Source organism: Parus major, chromosome 1A (assembly GCF_001522545.3).
Source record: "Parus major isolate Abel chromosome 1A, Parus_major1.1, whole genome shotgun sequence".
In the NCBI taxonomy this organism is placed as follows: domain Eukaryota; kingdom Metazoa; phylum Chordata; class Aves; order Passeriformes; family Paridae; genus Parus; species Parus major.
The window spans coordinates 37,817,283-37,835,440 of record NC_031773.1 but is presented as its reverse complement, the minus strand read 5'-3'; the positions used below and the strand labels follow the sequence as shown (position 1 = coordinate 37,835,440).

At 37.1% G+C, this 18,158-nt stretch overlaps 1 protein-coding gene across 1 annotated transcript in view; it reads left to right on the top strand.

Moving 5' to 3' along the window:
• Positions 1-18,158, top strand: part of LIN7A (lin-7 homolog A, crumbs cell polarity complex component) — a 47,932-nt gene that overhangs the window by 15,235 nt on the left and 14,539 nt on the right. The window contains exon 2 of the mRNA XM_015629206.2: positions 5,410-5,528. Within this exon, the coding sequence (XP_015484692.1) occupies positions 5,410-5,528 (119 nt within the window). The remainder of the gene's footprint in view (positions 1-5,409; positions 5,529-18,158) is intronic.

The window sequence follows — 18,158 nt, the reverse complement described above, 5'->3', positions numbered from 1 at the left end:
ATGCAGCACAGTTACTTTTCCTAGTAGCCAGCATGCTAATGCAGTGAAAGTCTCCAGAATTGACAGGAATGAGGCATAGAAAGACCTCAAGAAGATGAGAAACCTGTTTTCTAATACTTTGATAATACAAGAAGCCACCATATTTTGGCTTTGGGAACAAGCAAACAACTTAATTCCAGGGTACTTACCAGAAAAAAGAAACACTGTGTTTCTGTGTGATTACTGTTTTGACCCAAAGTGATATTATATGGCATTGCAGCTACTGATTAATTGCCTAATATTCTCTTAAGTCAGAGGATAATATATTTATTTTAAAGATTGCAGACCAATTCTCTTGTAGACTAGATCAAAAAAGGAAAGTTAAATAGACACTTACCTTGGTAGATAATTTTGCAGTATAAAACATTTGCTACCTTCTTTTTCAAGAGTCACTCAGGTATTAAATGGGACACATTTAGCATGCTAAAATAATTTGCTACATTTTTCCCAATAATTTTCAACCTGACTAATCTGAAACAAACATAAACTCTGCACAAAATCTACCAAATTAAAACCTCGGCCTCAACAGCTTTCAGAGAATGCTGAAGCCTGGTCTACTCAATTTTATTGGTAATGTGAAGGAGCACCAAGTTCAGACCAGACAGGATTCATTCTCTGGATTCATAATTTGCTTTCAAGTTGTAAAAGCTATATTAGAAAAAGAATTTGTGTTTTAAACATCTAGCAAATAAAACAGATCAGTCTACAGTGCTCACATGAACAAAAGCCAGAAAGTAAAAACCATATATAACAGAACAAAGTGATAACTAAGCCAGATGACCTTTTTTTCAACTTTTTTCCAACATTTTTTTCAACTCAGCTGTACATATGTGTATACATGATGTATACAGTGTTCCACTTGTATTGCAGTACAGTATCCTGCTACTTCTATGTTCTAGTGGTTTCTCCAAGAGTTTCTAATCTTCTGCTTGTGTCCTGCTAGCAGTGCAAGCGGAGCATCATTCAAATGAAAATACAGAAAGAACACTTGAAATAAAGATTTTTTTTTTTCTGAGAGTCATGCTTTTCTTCTGATGAGTGCACTTGATAAAATGCATTCCACCCACCCACAGCCCTCTGCCTTCTCTGTGTTCCACTGATAACGTGACCCACCACACTGAGAGTATTATTTCCTGAAAGGCTGTAGGCAAGCATGATGATTATAGGAAAAAAGAGGGATGAATGTTAAACAGAATGTGAGAGAGAGGAATTGTGCATATGTATGAGAAAAAAAATAAATTAAAAGTATGCTGAGGATTGGATATAATAAGGGAGGGAAGTAAGTGCATATTCCTTTTAAGATGTATGTAACATGGAATACAAGAATAATTCTACCTACACCATCAGTCAATTCCTACCAATTTGTGTGATATGAATGGGGGAAATGATGATAACCACACTAGTTTCATGTTAGTATAATGGAGTTCATATTTTGGAAAATGTTTGAGAGTAGGCAAAACAATCCTTTTCAAAAATAAGTATCTTTGCTTCAAGAGAGGACAAAGGAAATACACAGATAAAAAGTAAGGACGTTTCATTTAAATAGAACTTAACTAATTTTAACATAATTCCGGTAATTTTTTAAACATATATCTATGTAAATACCTACAGATTCTTTTCATCCATTTGCCCTTTTCACAAATATATAAGAAAATGGTATTTAAGAACAAATCCTTGGTGATAGGATTTACAAGCAAAACTAGTTAGATTTATAATCAAAGGTGGATTGGAGAAAAGAAAATTATCCTAGCAATATTTGTCAAACATATGACGTCAACAGGGGCAGATTCCCTGCTATATGCTTTATTTAATGTAACTTTAAAGTGTTACTCATTGTCAGTCATATCACTTCTTTGAGCAAGCACATACTCCAGTTTTAGCTGGAGTATCTCTCACCTTGAGAGAATCATCAGGAAGTAGTCTGTGCATCACATAAGCTCTTGTGCATTGCTAAATTTCACTTTTTAACCTGTTCTAACGTTTCCCCCTTCAAAGTTATTAATGGGAGGAAATACAGACTATTTCATGAGGTCATATTTTATACATTTACATTTTTACAATTTTAGCCTGCTCAAAGTCGTAGGTTTTGTGTAAAGTGCTATATTTTGTTCCTGACAAAGCATCAGCTGATAACCAACAGCTTTGGCCCTGAACATATGCCTCATTTTCTTTCTCTGATTTATATACTGTTCTCTATTCTGTGAGCTGTATCCTGCAAGTCATTGCCAAATTGAGCGAGCTATGGGCCTAGTGGTGACACGAGAAAGAAGACTGCTTATTGTTAATGGATAGGTGAATAATAAATCGAAGCAAGAACTTGAGCATCGGCATACATGTATTTTAGCATGCTGGATGAACTTAGAGGTGCAAAAAAATCAGAATGCTTTTGAGATATTTACCTCAAATTACTTCTGAGTCAGAAAGCTCAGTAATCTAGTATTGGCAAATGACAACTTTGTGCCCAGTTTTGCCTTTGAGGCTACACAGTAAACACCCATGCTAGACACTTCAGCAAGAGGATTAATTTATCATTTGTATTGTAACACTCATCACTTTGAGTGATTAATATCATCTAGAGTCTGACCTATGCCTTAACTTTTTTAGATTGATTAACATACCTAAAGCTTTTTATGTTTCCTTCCAATCAGTACAAATTTCTCATTTAATATAGTTTATTTCAGGACTACAGAAATGTGGGCTGTTTCCCAGAACTTTGAGATGTAGTGATGACACTTCAAAACAACTGTAAAATAGCAACCAATCTGCCATATGTGGCATTATCTTTTACAGCTCTAGTTGGTGAGAGGTGAAGACAGTTCAAAACTTAGCTGAACTGGACTGGATAAGACCACAGTCTGATTTAGATTATGTCGATGGCTATTGTGTATAACATGAATTACAGATCCATTATATGATCCATTATGGTTGGCTGTTGAAGCTTCTTCAGAATAAATTATACAAGTGCTTTGTGCTGTCTGATATATCAGTTTGCATCAACTAGTAATAACTGGGGAGTGTGGATTCAGTACTTAACTAGCTACAAGTCTTGTGTGGCAGATAAAGAAAAATTCCAGGGCAAATCATTCAGCAGCTTTGTTAAAAAATCATTGTAACAACATTATTGCTAAGAACATCAAAAATTATGTTAGGTTTTCATGTTTCCAACCTTAATAATTCTTTGATTCCATGTAACTTAATGTTTTGTCATTCTTTTGCACTCTTTTGAAATGGTTCTTGCTGAAAGTGTATTTACTGCTACTCAAAACTATCTTCTTTGATGTATTAGCTCTTATCAGACATATTCTTCTCTCTAGAATCTAATTCTTTTGTTGATTTCCATGGTCTTATTATCCCAGATCTCCTTTAGGTTTCTTATCATCACTTCAGTCTGTTTTAGCGGGATTTTGCTTGATATGGCTGTGATCTGGTAAGATGGACTGGATGCCCAGTAGCAGCTGAAGCGCTGCTTGGAGCAAAAGCTCAGGTACAATTGTTGAATGCAGGATCAGGTTAGTTTAATCTGAAAGTTTATGAGGTCCAAGAGTGTTCTGCTACAGCCCACTGAGTGGAACCATCCTTCTGAAACCAGCACTGTGTGTTTTCTGCTGTGCTTCTTATGATTTGAACAGTCTTTTGGCAGATGCCTCTAAAAAAGCTTGAGAATTGTAGTGTATTTGTTAATCTACTAAGGCAGAAACTAGCATGCCTAGTAGTTGGCTGCCTCTGCCTCTTTTAATTAAACTGTAAATTTTTTGAGATGTCATCTTCTTTTTTCCTAACGTTGATGCAGTGGATAATAATGCTTTTCTTATAAACACAAATTTATTATTATTATTATTTCTTTTCCTATTGCAGCTCATCCACTGTCATGTGTTTTTCTATTTTCAGAAGATTTCTCATGTCTTTGTTGTATCAGGCATCTGGTCAGTATAGCTGAGTTACAAGCCAAGGATTGTAAGAACCGTTTCAATTAGCATAATCTCCTAGTCACGAACAGTATGATCTTTGTCATCGGAAAGGAGAATTGTATAAGGTTGCTTCTAGACATTGTAGTAATTCTGGACTTGTGTGGTTGAAGGGGGAGGTGGGGGGAGTTTCTTCTGCACTTAAAACACAGAATTAAAATGCCTTAAATACTGTTTTATCATTTAGTACTATCCATTCATTTCTTCACTGGGATACAGACCTAAGTTTAGCAGAGTGGTATAACTGGCCATTAGTGGCTCTGGTGGCTGTGCAAAAGACAAAAAATGTGAAAGTGGCCATACAGTCAAGATGGCAGCATTGCCAGGTTCAGCTCTACCAGCAAACTTAAAGGAAAAGCTGGAAGGCAGCCATTAACTGGCAGAGGACAAAATCCCCTCTGTTTACAATCTGTCACCCTTAAGACAGACCAGGATATGGTTTTCTCAATTCACTCATAATTTAAGACACTGTGTCCCTTGCTTGCCTAGGCTACACTCCATAAGACCAGCCACTATTTCTTGTGCCTCTGTTTCCGCAGCCATAAAGGACTGTTGGGCATCTTATGAGTTGGTTTGGGCTTTTTATGACATATTTTAGTAATAGCTGTGTAAATTAGGAACTTGTGTTAAAGTGAAAAAATTTGAATGAAGGTACCAGAACTGTTGAGCTGGACCAGAATCCCACTCACCATTCAATATGACTTAAGCCCTCTGCATTGCTCTTCAGAGACATTGATTTTTCCCTTGACAATATACAGTGCTTAAGGAGAAGTCAGGCCATGAAAAATACTATTCCATGTATTTCTATGGATCGTACGGGTTTTGTGTAGTAGATAGGTCTTTGGAGACCTAGACAAGAATCTTACATTTACTCTTCTCTAGTAGACTTCCCATTCTTCCAGAGCAGACCTTACCTGCCTCTAGAAAACTTTATTAGTTAATAATTAGATTTATAAAAAGAAAAGATCAAATATTTTTCAGTTTTGGACATTGTCATCCTGAGGATGCTTGCATAAAGATACAAGTTCATTTTTTCAGATTTTCTGAAAGTAAACCCTATGTTTTTCCTGTGCCATTTTCTCTTGTGCAGAAAGGAAGAAATATTTTAGTTTTAATACAGATTAGCCACTTTGAACTTGTGCCTTTGTCCCAAAGAATGTCTCCTACTAAGACTGAACCTCTTTCTGCCTGTTTTACATGTATATGCATGGTTTGTCGTACTTTGGGATTTGGATCTCTCAACAGCAGTGTTGTTGCCTAGCAAAGTCTGGTATGACACAAGGCTAGTACAGTATGTGTTGGTAAAGCTGATTTTTAAATTTAAAATGACAGTCAATGTGCCCTTTTTAGTAATTTATTAGTCATTGTTTATACTGATCTGTATTCCTTTTGTTTTTCCTCTCAGATGTTGCAAGAGCAATTGAGTTACTGGAGAAACTGCAGGAATCTGGAGAAGTACCAGTACACAAGCTACAGTCTCTAAAGAAGGTGCTGCAGAGTGAGTTTTGTACAGCTATCAGAGAGGTATGAATTTAAGATTTTTAGTTATTCCTCAGACTAGCATTCCTCACCTGTAAAGAAAAGCATATTTGCCTTTCAGTGCTACATTGTACAAAGGATGATGGATGTGAGATGTGTCTGTAGCTGCCTGCTACTGTGCAGATTATTGAAGTTACTGAAAAGCAGACACAGAAAGAACAGTTGCATCAGCAAGACATCAAGGCCGAGGCAATTAGCCTTGCTGAGGAGAAAGGGTGATTAGGGGACTTTAGTGTTCTGTTCATGCTGTTTGAGGGTCTGTGGTAACCTGTACAGCACTGTGCTGGGATATGGGGTCATGCCAGCTTGGGTCAGTGCAAGCTTCAATGCCTCTCCTTTGAGCTCAGGTGTGTGATAGGGAGGTGCTGATAAAATCAGAATGCGGTGATGACCAAATGGCGAAGCTGAAGTTAACCGAGTCGACTTTACTTTGGAAGTCAATGGTTGGGTCCCAGTGGGCTTTGCTCCTCATGTCAGAAATCCTTGTCATACTGCTAAGAGCTGAGATCATTCCTCTACCAGCTGTGGTCAGGGCCTTCCTAAGCTCTTCCCAACGGTAGATAAATAGTAATTGTTTTCTTCAAGTCAAGCTAGAGAAGATGCACTACAGTTCTACGTGCACACAAGCAGTATCTTTAAAGCAGTTAAATGACAAACTCTTCTGTTAGAAATTTCTTAGAAAGAAAACAACACAACATTGCATCAGATATTTTACCTACTAAACTAAGGACTCAGCCTGCTGAACAGAAGCAGCTCCAAATGCCCTAATGAGAGCAATATCTTTTTAGTAGAAAATAGTTTAGTGAGAACTTCTGTTTCAGTTTATCTGTCTACTGCCTGGAACTAATCCTCCCTTCCTGAAATCAGCGGGGAATCTAATGTTCCCTCAATGGTAGCAAAATTGAACTCCTGATAACTAGGCAAAACAGGAGCAGATTGATTGAGTGGGCTGCTGAGTGGCTGGAAGGAAAAAAGAGGTGAATAGACATTAGTTCAATAAGCAAAATAGAACACACTCTTTGTTTTATGGAATGTATTCCTCAATGTGAGAATCAGAGAGAGACTTCCACCTAATTAATTTGCCATTTTTAAGGGAAATAGTGTTCCCTGATAATAAATAACAGTGTTCCTTGACAATAAATAATGGCACTGTGTACCCTTAAAAGCTGATGTTCTGACTAGTCCTTTAATTTAACCAAAATAAAAGCTTCTTTAAGTAACCACAGAGTATAGAAAAGTTGTGGGATTGTCTGGGGTTTTCTTCAGACAGCAGAGCCTGGTACTCCAATTGTTAAAGACAGCTTAGAATCTTTGCAGCATTGTCAGTGAAATCTTACCAAATATATATTAGTCTCTGGAAAACAGTTTTAGCAGAAGCAAACACAAAATTTAAGAACTAGGAAGTTGCCTTAGAAAAATGCAGTCTCAGTTCAATGAACTGAAAGTAGATCTTGACAAAATCATCTCAGTGGTACAAAAGGACTTTACAGAGGATTGTGTAAAGACATGACTGGAACTAGTTGTTACACAAGAATTGAGTGATGATGAATAAACGGTTCTACCAACATCATAAACAAAAAAATGTATTTCTTATTAAGTATATTTATAAACTATCCTTCTAACATATCACTAGCAGAGAAGAAAATTTCTACACACAAAAAATTTGTACCATTCACTGCTAGGCATGTAAATCTTTTCTTAGAAAAAAAATCTTCAAATATAAAAGGCCCAATAATATATCTTTTCATTTAGGGAGAATGGGAGAATTGACAAATGTACATTGTGATTACTTAAGGTTGTTCAACATGTGACTTCTCTTTTCAGTTACATTAAGTCCTTGGCAAATATTTAGACTGTAACTCCCTTTTTTTCAAACAGTTGAAGAGCTGTTGAAAAACTTAGAAAATAATTGCTTCTATATTAAAAAAGAATTATAAAAGTGTGGAATATTTTGGTCACATTACATTGTTAGCCATCTCCAAGCACTGCAACAGATGCTGGGAGGGTATCTGAGCAATGTTGTGTCATTAATCATGGATGCCCTTCTTGTATGTCCTTCATGTACACTGGAGTTTATTGAACGGCACAGATTTTTCTGAGTGTGTTTGAAGTAGCTAAGGCTAGGCAGAAATTTCTCTACAAATGCTCTCTGAAATTGTTTATCTTTTCCTATCTGAGTGTAAGATGTGAGACTGTGGTGACTAGATTTTAATTTTCTTTATTAGCACCTACACAGACTAGAGGAGAAAAGTTGTTTACATTACAAGAGAATGCACGACAGTCAGTTGGAAATAATGAGAAAAGTGGGAGTGAAGCAGACCGGTTGTGAGCTGTAGGTAGGAGTAATCAAAATGGGATGAGGAGGTAGGCTTTGTGTTAGAATGCAAATTCTGTAAGAGGCTGCTTTTTATATATATGCAGATATTCAGATCTGCAGTGTGCTGTGTTCATTCTGTGATGCAAAATCTGAGCCTTATTTTTCTTTCATCAGAAAATCTAGTAAAAGAGATTAAGACTGACTTTTGTAGTCCTATAAACACCATAATGGAGGAACTTTTGAAAATAAAAAATTAACTTTCCAGTCTACAAAATTCTGGAAATTTAGTCCAGTGAGTTTGGTTGTTAAAATAAGTCCCAGAGAAACTCAGCATTGGGTTAATTGTAGGTGGAAAGGATCAAGGATGAAGCGCAATCTGCACTGTACTAAACAAATGTGACTTGTCCCTTCTACAAATAGGAATTCTTTAACTACAGAAGCAGGAGGTTACTTTTATGACCCATTAGCCTTTAAAAGTATGAGATATGTTATTAGATGACATACATTCCAATCTAATTGTAGGAATCTATCTAATGGCTGTAATTAATTGTATTTATGGGAATCTATTTAGTAAATCAAATTTCAAATTTCTACACTAATATTCCGTAGAATTTTTATTTTTTTTTAAATGACTGAGTGAATGAAATTTAAATAGAAGTACTTTAACATTTTTCAAGGATGCTATGTTAGGAAATGGTGATTAATGGTTCTCACTTAGCTAAATATAAGTGCCACCAACTGAAATACTCTGTCTGGCACTAGGCAGGAATATGGATTAGCTCTGAAAATAATGGAAATAATTGACGTGTATAATGGCCTCAGTATTTCCTTTTCACCTGAATGCCCCTAGACCAGAAAACAAGTTAACCAAAGTCTGATCTCACTAAAAGTCAGTTTTGAAAAAAATTTATGTTTTAAAATAACTTATTTTAAGAGCCTTCTAGCTACATGAAGATTAGCCTTCTATAGCTTTGTCATCTGATAAAACTTGCACAAGTCTAGTCCATTATACCATTAAGTTCTTTTTCCTTCTATATGTTTTTGCTGTTTATTTAAAGCTGTTGCTATGTTATAGTCATCCATCCGATTTCCAGGGGATTACTTGAATAAATGAAGGGCTGTGAAAGTGAATGTGTAATTGAGCTACTGAGAAGTTATATTCATATGCAACATAAAACTAGACAATCTAATTGGTAAAGTTACTTTAATCGTTGTAAGTCAGCAAAAGAAAGATGTAAGAACTGTAAGAAAAGGTAAATTTCTGGTCTGGCAAGAAACCCTAAAGACCTGTGGGTACAGATGATAGAATAAAAAGCTGAGTAAAACACAGTGGATCATCAACAAGAAAATGTGACATGCCTTAGCAGTTCATGTGAATTTCCTTTACTGCTAACATCTGATAATTGGTGGTCAAGCACCAGGAGAATAACAATACAGTTTGATAAACACTTGCATCTCCTGGTGAGCAAAGTTTTCTTTCAGGCTGATTGCCTGATTTCCATTTCTGAAAACACACCTCTCTCTGTTAAATATGTAATATTCAGGTGTGTTTCGTTTTTCTCCCAGCTTGCCTTTGCTACTCAATTTTCCATTTCAAGGTTAAATCTAAAGTTTTTCTGTGTGGATATTATGTGAAATAAGATCTAACTAGGAAATACTTATGGCGAATCAATACCAAAATGAATCAGATAAAAATGCATTGTGGCAACCAGACATACAAATGTAACCATTATTTTATATTATTATGATGCCCTACCAAAATATCATCATCACAGAAAAGCAATTCTGCAGGACTCAGTCACTGACAAAGAAGGAGCAATCAACACAAAGTATTCTAATCTTGTCCATCTTATATGAAATTAGTCATTGGGAAAGCATGCTGTCTTTGAAAATAGTTCAGTTCCTACCTCAGTTGTTTATAGCTTTTTTAAACTTGCTATAAAATATAAACAGAGCATCCTGGACATTGAAAGACCCCTATTGACTTACAGGCATAAAAATGGCAATGGCAGAACACTGGCCCATATTTTTTATGAAGTCCTGATGCTCCCTAGTTACTTTTTGCTTATGTTGTATAGTATTAAAATCATAGTTTCATTATATACTAGTTTAATAAGCCTAGTCAGTATTTTGGAATTATTTCCTTTAATTACTAATTTTCATTTCCATGCCTTAGCGATCTGAGCACCCAGAATCCCAGTGATGCTGATGTGCAATGCGTTTTTATCTGGCCATTTCCTCAAGCTGGCCACCCACACTTTCCATTATTAATGTATTTCCCTGACGTATGTCTTTGCAAATATTAAGGGACCAGGAGAAGGCTGCTGGGTGGTGAAAACTGAATATGGTGGTACTGTGCTTATCACTATACTGCGATGCCATGTGTGACAGCAGGCAGCTAGTTAGAACCTTTAGATGTTTGTTCACTTCAGATGTCCCAGTGTGGTGGTGTACTCCATTTTTACAGGGCTGTACTGAATATAACAGTCTGGGTATTAGCTGGACTCAGACAAAAATCCTCATTAATTCTTTTATTCAATTATTAATTTAAGATTTTAATGTCAGAGTCATTTAAATACCTGTTTTCTTTGTGTTTCAAGAATCTTAAAATTTGCTTGTTCATTTTGCAATATAATGCTATTCCTCCACATCCCAGACCTAGTCTCTGAAAGCAGAATGTCATTGTTTTCTGCCTCATGAGAGGAAGAAGCCTCAGAGTCCAAATTCTGCCCTGTGTTAATGCTTGATTTTTGCTGGAAGCTGCATGTTTCTTACAGGAGGAGAAATACAATTCTGGTCAGTCTATCATCTCCACAGGGCAAACCCAGCTGTTGAAGTTTCTAAATTAGAGGATGGAAGCTTGGAAAAAAAAAATGTATTGAGAAGAGTTACTGCTATAATTCACAGCACAGAACTGTGATTAAAGCTCAGTAGGAAGCCTGATGTCTAAAGATGCCCTGCTGTCACATTTACTTGTGCAAACCGAACTGACTGTTGGTCTGATTGTGCAGAAGTGATATGTCCGACTTACTAATAAGGCAATTAGTAAAACAAAAGGGCAATAGGACAACACATAGGAGTAAAGTGATGGAGATTTATCAGCTCAGATTTGTACCTCAGGTCACAAAAACCAGTATGGTTGTATTAGCATGATGCCTCATTAGACTGGCTGGGAAGCAGTGTTCTCCTTAGGCTAATCTGATACCTTGTTATAACTTGTTCTAGTGTTACTGATAGCTTATTTAGAATCACTGCACCATTAGTTTAGTAATAGGACTCATGCAATAGCAAATACAGAATTGTGCAAATTGATCAATTTCATTCAGATTTTTGCATGTTTATGCATTGATTTTTCAATAACTTATCAATAAAATTTGTATTCCTGGATGCTAATTTTAAAGTTTTGTTACTTTATTTTTAGCTATTGAAGTGGATTATAATGTCAGCCAAACCAATTCAGTTTATTTGCATTCTGGGGCTTTGTAGGATTTGTAGGAATCTTCTACTGTACCTTTCCATCCCTTTTTCATTTCCACTGTCCCAGCGATGAAAAGCCATATAAAATAATGATACGAGTTTCCACTAAATGAGTGATATCCATCACTGATAGGAAAGGGCATTAGCTTCACTCAAATATCATGGTATGGCACAGTAGTAATGTATACACATTTTACAGAATTTTGCCTTCTGCCTCCTGGTTGCAGGTACTCAAAATGGTGAGTTGAGAGAAGGATTTGCAATGTATGTTAATTAGATAATAAAAAAATCAGATTTCTAAAAATGAGCTCTCTGTTCTTTCTCTTGCCACCATGTTAGACTAGGCATTGAGGAAGGTCAGCAGAAAAGCTTAAGTTAGCAGTAAACACAGAACTTCTTTTTTTTTAATTACCCTTCTGTGTTAAAATATATGCTATTTTTTAGGGTGAATGTAATCAGAAATTATTCCAATTTTGAAAAACAATGAAGTTTCATTTGCCACTTTACCATTACTGATTGAAGCATTACTCTGTTGCTGATAAGCCCTGGATGGCATGAATGAGAATTTTTGGAAATTATTACCTTGTAACTTAGCAGATGGCCTTCATTAATGGCAATTATATGAATTTACCAAGCTGCCCAAGCATTATCTGAGAGAAGGCATTATTTAGTCTCTGTGCAATTACTAAGTCCCTACCACTTTCATGACTTCACTGCAGGAGATTTAAAACAGCTGCTGTTGTCATTTTTTTTTTAGCTGCCTAGAGCTAAGTACACAGATTTCACAGATAGAGTAGCCTAGAATCTGGGACCAGATTGTACCATTGGTCTTTAATGGGTGCTTCCTCCCACTGGTTTTGATTAAAGATCAATTTTTAGAGTTGGCTGATGGCTATATATCTAATCATACTTACGCTCTGCTTGTGTAACTGCCTTTCACAACAGATAAATAAATACTTCAGTGCTTCAAGAGTCCTGCAATGTACAGAATCAAAACAATCACACTATCTTGTTCATCTTACAGTTTATGTGGGTGGCTGTATCATATTTACTAAAACTGCCTGAGTGGTGCTCAGGTGGTGTTCTCATTTTGGCGCACAGCTGCAGCTGGGTGTGCTACGGAAGGGGACTCCAGTGGAACGTGTGTGGTGCATCTCAGCATCTTTTCTGTTTGCCCATATAATCATTTTATTGTTTCAGTATCCTATTTGATTGCATAAAACTCTTCAGAATAAACAGAATAGCCTCTGCTCATGTTCATCTCAAGCCTGCTTCTTCCTCTTGAGAGAAATCAGCAGCAAAGTTAACTACCAATTAATAAGAGGTGACAGGTTGTTGGAAGCCACTGCACCATTTTTTTGCCTTGATGGAGCCTCAGTATCCCCCTGCTACCACTTAACTGATGTCACTGACAAGACTTGAGAAATGATGCTCAATTGCCATTTTTTAAATTGTGCCTTCAGAAAAGAAAAGAAATTGTAAATCTCTTAAAACTCTATTTTGGATATATTTTTGCTGGCATTTAAAACAAGAAGCATCAGTAGTTTCCTTCCTTGTCCCTGCTTTCTCAGCTTGACAGGAACATTTGAGATGAGCTTCCATGATGATGTCATGTTTCATCCAGGTGCTCATTTTGGCAAGGTTTTGACAAATCTGTTTAAGTTTGGAATATGGCTGTTGTATATGTCAGCCTTAACAGTTTATACAGACTTACTGATAAAGTGGAGGAAATTAAATTTTACTGCTGTATTTTTGAACTCAAAAGTAACTGGCAGTGAGGTCTGAGAGAGAGTTTTAAATTAAAAACTGTGAGTTCCCAGTGGGTTTATAGGAATTAACTAATCACACATGTTGGTATTTCGTTCTATCCTGGCATATTTCAATAGAAGCAGCAAAAGAGACTTTTAGGAGTGTATTTTGCTAAGGTTTAGTGATTGCAAAGGAAACGGCTTCTGCAACACCTGTAGCACTGTTTTAAAGATGCCAGATCATAGTTCCTATTGATTTAGGGCAGAATATAAAACAATATGTTAGAGATAGGAGATAAACTAAATGATCCAACTATATTTTTCCTGTTCCTCATATAAGTACTTTTTACTTGCAAAGGAAAGTCTATTTTTCCTTATTCTTAAAAGGCTGTTAAGCAACTTCCTATTGATTTCAGAGTGTCAGTGACTCCAGACAAAATTGACATGGGAAGGAAGAGAGGGCACACAGAGGTCTTGTGTGTCTTAACAGCAACACCAGGCATGTTTCAGTTGACTCACCCAATATGTGCAGAGGATGTGACAGCGTGCATTTTTGGGTACATCTGCTACTTACTTCTGCTCACACATAAGGGAGGAAAGAGATTCTGGCCCCAACCTGTAACCCCTGTTGGGTTGTTTCTTGGACAGATGCATCATCATATGGCAAGAGCTTAGGGACCAAAACTTGGCTCAACTTTCTGACACCACCACAGATACTGTCAGAGCAGAGTGCACGCCACCGTTTTCCTCACAAAAAAAAAAAAAGAAAAAAAATCCACTTTTAACTTCAGCCTTCATAAAGTATTTCACCAAAAATTAAAATATTATACCTTTGCAGTGATTATACTTAATTTATTTTAACAATGTCTCAGGCCCATGCCATTTTTTTCCTACTGCCTAAGGACAGCTTAATAATGCATCAGTATTCAGATCAGTTTTTTCACTTTGGTAGAGCTGACCTAGTTTCCTGCATAACCCCCATCCCCTAAAGAAGGAAACATTTAAATAAAATATCCTCAATGAAAATGCTAAAGCCAACATTCATAATATCTCTTCCACATGGTCTGAAATTAAAACTGTCTCATCTCTTCAAGTTTTTAAACAAGACTGAATTTCATTTACAGGTTCATGCTTTTTAATGGGTTAGCATTGCTATGGCATCGTGTGGCAACATCCATGCAGTGTTACTTCATGGAAGGGGGATTGCTGCAACAATTACGAAAATGATGCAAAGTTTGGTTTTGAAAATAGACACCGGTGGTTTTCCCAATGCAAACATGTAACTGCTCAAGGGCTAATTAAAGCTTATCATGTAAAAATATTCAGAATGCCAGCAACCTTGAATGACCACATTCTGTCTGATATAAATAGCTCATTAATACAGACTAGTTGTCACAAAGCAGCTTTTTCAAATTCAGTTGTCGAAATTCAGTAGCTGCAGGCAACGACTTACATAATACAGACATGTTGGTGCTTCCAGCAAGAGCAATAATGTATCACGTGCCTTCCTCACAAAGGTACTTTCAGCCATTTTGACCTCCCTGTACTCACAGGTATCTTGTAGACTTGTCCTGTTGACACTGACAGAGGATCATCAGCTTGCATTCGGGGGCAGACCGAAGATTATGTACAGTATATACAGTGTGAGCTTGGATGTAAGGTTACCTAATTCTGCTTCTGTTGGGATTACTCAAACACCTGTCATAGTCCTATTACAAAATGGCCTTTTGCGATTCATTTGCTCAAACAATCTTGTTTCAGAAGAATCTAAGTTTATTGTAAACTTGAAGTTGTGGTACGTATACATCCCATCCATGGGCGTTCTTCCACAACCAGTGGTTTCCTGGGAGTCTGTCCATCCCTCACAAGCACTGTTGTTTAGACAGTTCTCAAATTATCTTGCTTTTCAGTCATTCAGAATAGTCTCTTGCCCATTTTTTTAATTAACTACCAAAGATAAAAGTAGCTATTAACACAATGTTAGTATTTTTTGAGTCAACTAGATTTATAGAAAAGAAAATCAGCCTGCTTTCAACTACCCTATGGAACTGCTGTCTTCTGGACTATGGTGTATGACAGTGTTTAGTACAGTACCTTAGCAAGAGGCTATAGATCTGTATATATATAGTTCTGTGGAGAAAACATGCTCTCAAAGATGCAGATGTGCTTTCCCAAGCATGCTTATCACATGAGATGATTTTTATAAAGCAGAGCACAGGCACAAAGCCAGAAATTCCATCTGATATTCATGAGATACAAAACTTAACACACCATCGCTAGATATTTTCCACTTTCATTGAGCTACCACAGGCTTAAGGCTGAATGGAAGTGCTCCACTGCTTTGGTTTTGAGATTGAGTAAAATTTCAGATGCAAGAAGTCATTACAAAAAAGGAACTAAGAAAGAGGAATTATGAAAGAAATGTGGTTGGGTCAGCTGCATACCTCCATGCTGCTAATATGCACACTTTTGGTTGTGTTTGACATGTTTTTGGTTTTTTTTATGTCATCAGCTGTTCAGGTGTCATGTTAGATGGATAATTAGATCTGTTTGTAAGTTGTTTTGTAGAAAAGCAAATACTGTTTGAAATTTCAGAAAACCTACCATAAAGGACAGAGATTTTGACTGAGTTCTGAAAAGTCTGTAGTTCAAACAGAAATGGCAATTGGTATAAAATATTACCAGGTAAGATTCCATGGTTTAGGTTGTACAAGAGGCTACCAGAGTCTCTCCTGATCTTTTTAGCATTTAAGATGTCCTTGCTAACTTATGTGGTCAAGCATGATCTGAATTGAGTGCTGAAGCAGAGCTCAAGGGCAGTCTGTCCAGGCACACCAACCAATGCATTCCTTTCCACAAACATAAATATGTTGGATTAAGAATGGAAAATATAGGCAAGAGGTTATGGGTAACAAAAAGTGCCAAACAGAATGTGAAAGAGTCAAAAATTACAGAAACAAAGTAGAGTGGGAGAGACACAACCAATTTGTGCTGCAGGTGTCATTTGCTCACAGAAACAAGGGATTCACAGGCATCACAGTGGAGAGGTCTGCAGCTCTCCAGGGCACCTTTGCTCTCTCTCACTACTCACAGTCACAAGACTGGGCATTCTCCTGGCCTCACCCAAGGACTGGTTCATGCACACCAAGTGAAATTAAATTTAGATCTGAGAGCAGAAGGAGACAGAAGTCCTGGGAGTCAGCTCCAGATTTGGAGAGGAGAAGCCAGCAACGATGCTGAATAGCTGAGCATCTTCTGCTCTTCTCACGATGGTAAAAGACTGATTAAGATATTTCTTTTTGCTTGACATCTTAGAAGGGAAAAATATTTATCATCCTCTCCAACATACAAAGGCAATTAGGAAGACAGGGATTCAGCTGCTTGATGGCAGATGCATAGCACTGAGGTGTAAGTAAAAAACAATCTTTCTTCTGTAGCTTAGCATCAGTTCTGCAAGGATGAACACATGTACACTGTTCCGTTGACATGACTACAGAAGTGCAGTGAAACCAATGATGTCCTCCTTGCTCTGGTTATTCTCATGCTAACTCTCTCCTCTGTACTGTCTGTCAGGCTCTTGTCTTCCCTTCCTTGAAAGTCTTCCAAAAAAAGATACACAATTCTTTTCTACACTTGAAGCAACAAAAAATATGGCAAAGGAGCTAAACTCAGATGATGCCAATATATATTTTAAACATAATTTCATTTATCTGTCTTTTTGAAGTTTTATTTCTTCATTTCACCCTTTTACCTGCTTACCTGTGATTTACCTAAGTCACTTACTTAGGGTTTGACTTCTTGAAGGAAGCGTTTTATATCTTTTTATTATTATCATATGCAGGCACTGTGGAAACACAGCTGATTATTACTACTTACATGTATCATCTCATGCTAAGAAACCTCTAACATTTTTGAAAAATGTTACTTCTCCACTTAGAAATTCCAGAAAACTGTATCTGGGCTTGCTGCATCACAGGTCTGAATTGCAGTGTACTCTCTCTTGGATTGTGTTAATGGGGCTTTCTGAGCACCTATACATTGCTGTAAAATTACTTCTGCCTCATACCTCTGCCCTTCTGATGTTCAGATCAGCTTGTCCTAAAGCTGAGCATCATTATTGTAGGTAGAGTTGTACTTAGAATTACATATTTCATCAGGGGAATGAATCATTAAATGCTTCTTACAGAAGTTAATGGAATAAAATTGTTTAATTAAATTCTGTCTTAGAGAATTCATCAGAAAATATGTTACATCATTCAGGTTGTAAACAGAATACTGCTTCTAGACACCCTTACAAAACAGGCTGCTAAGTGCACTGTTTTTCCTGGACCTTCTACTATTCTAAGTCAGCTATTACTGACTTAAATAGCCGAGCCCTAAATAACTTGCTGCTTTGTTATGAGTCTGTATGGAGTAATTTCTGGTAAGAAGCTAGCTCCTAAAGTACCTGTAAGGCTGTTCCCCTTCCTGTGCTTCAGTAATCTTAAACCAGCTGCTTTGCCTCCCAGCTGAATGCGTGGGGATGAGGCCCATCATCATAACAATAATACCTGCTGCATCTGACTCACTACAGGTCCTGCTGGGAGAGGTAATAAAATGTGCATTTCTCTGTGCCTGTGAGACCTGACACAGTACAAGGAGGATTCACTTCCAAGTTCAAATTTTCTAGCTGCAATTTACCTCCCTCACTCTTTTTGTAGTCTTTGAGTAGTGTGGCAGAATAACTTTAGGTTATGTCTGAGGAGACTACCTGCAGAAGCTGAAAAAAGTCTGAGGTCTGTATTGGTGCTTTCAGGAGTATTGCTTGGTGGGAGTGTTGTATTCTGCACTCCACAGGAAAGAGAAAACAAAGCCGAGTATGTCTTGCTCCACAGCACAAATGAGATCTGTGCGAACAAGCAGCATGCCTTTATCCAGTGTGCACTCAGCACACTCACAGTTTTGGTGGAAATCGCTGGGGGGGAGAAATGATCTGAAACATTACCACTTATCTTCCAGCTGCAGGTTTGTGTCTTCAAACACTGACATTTCACCTGTAATTTAATCTCTGTTACTAATGAATTGTGGAAGCTC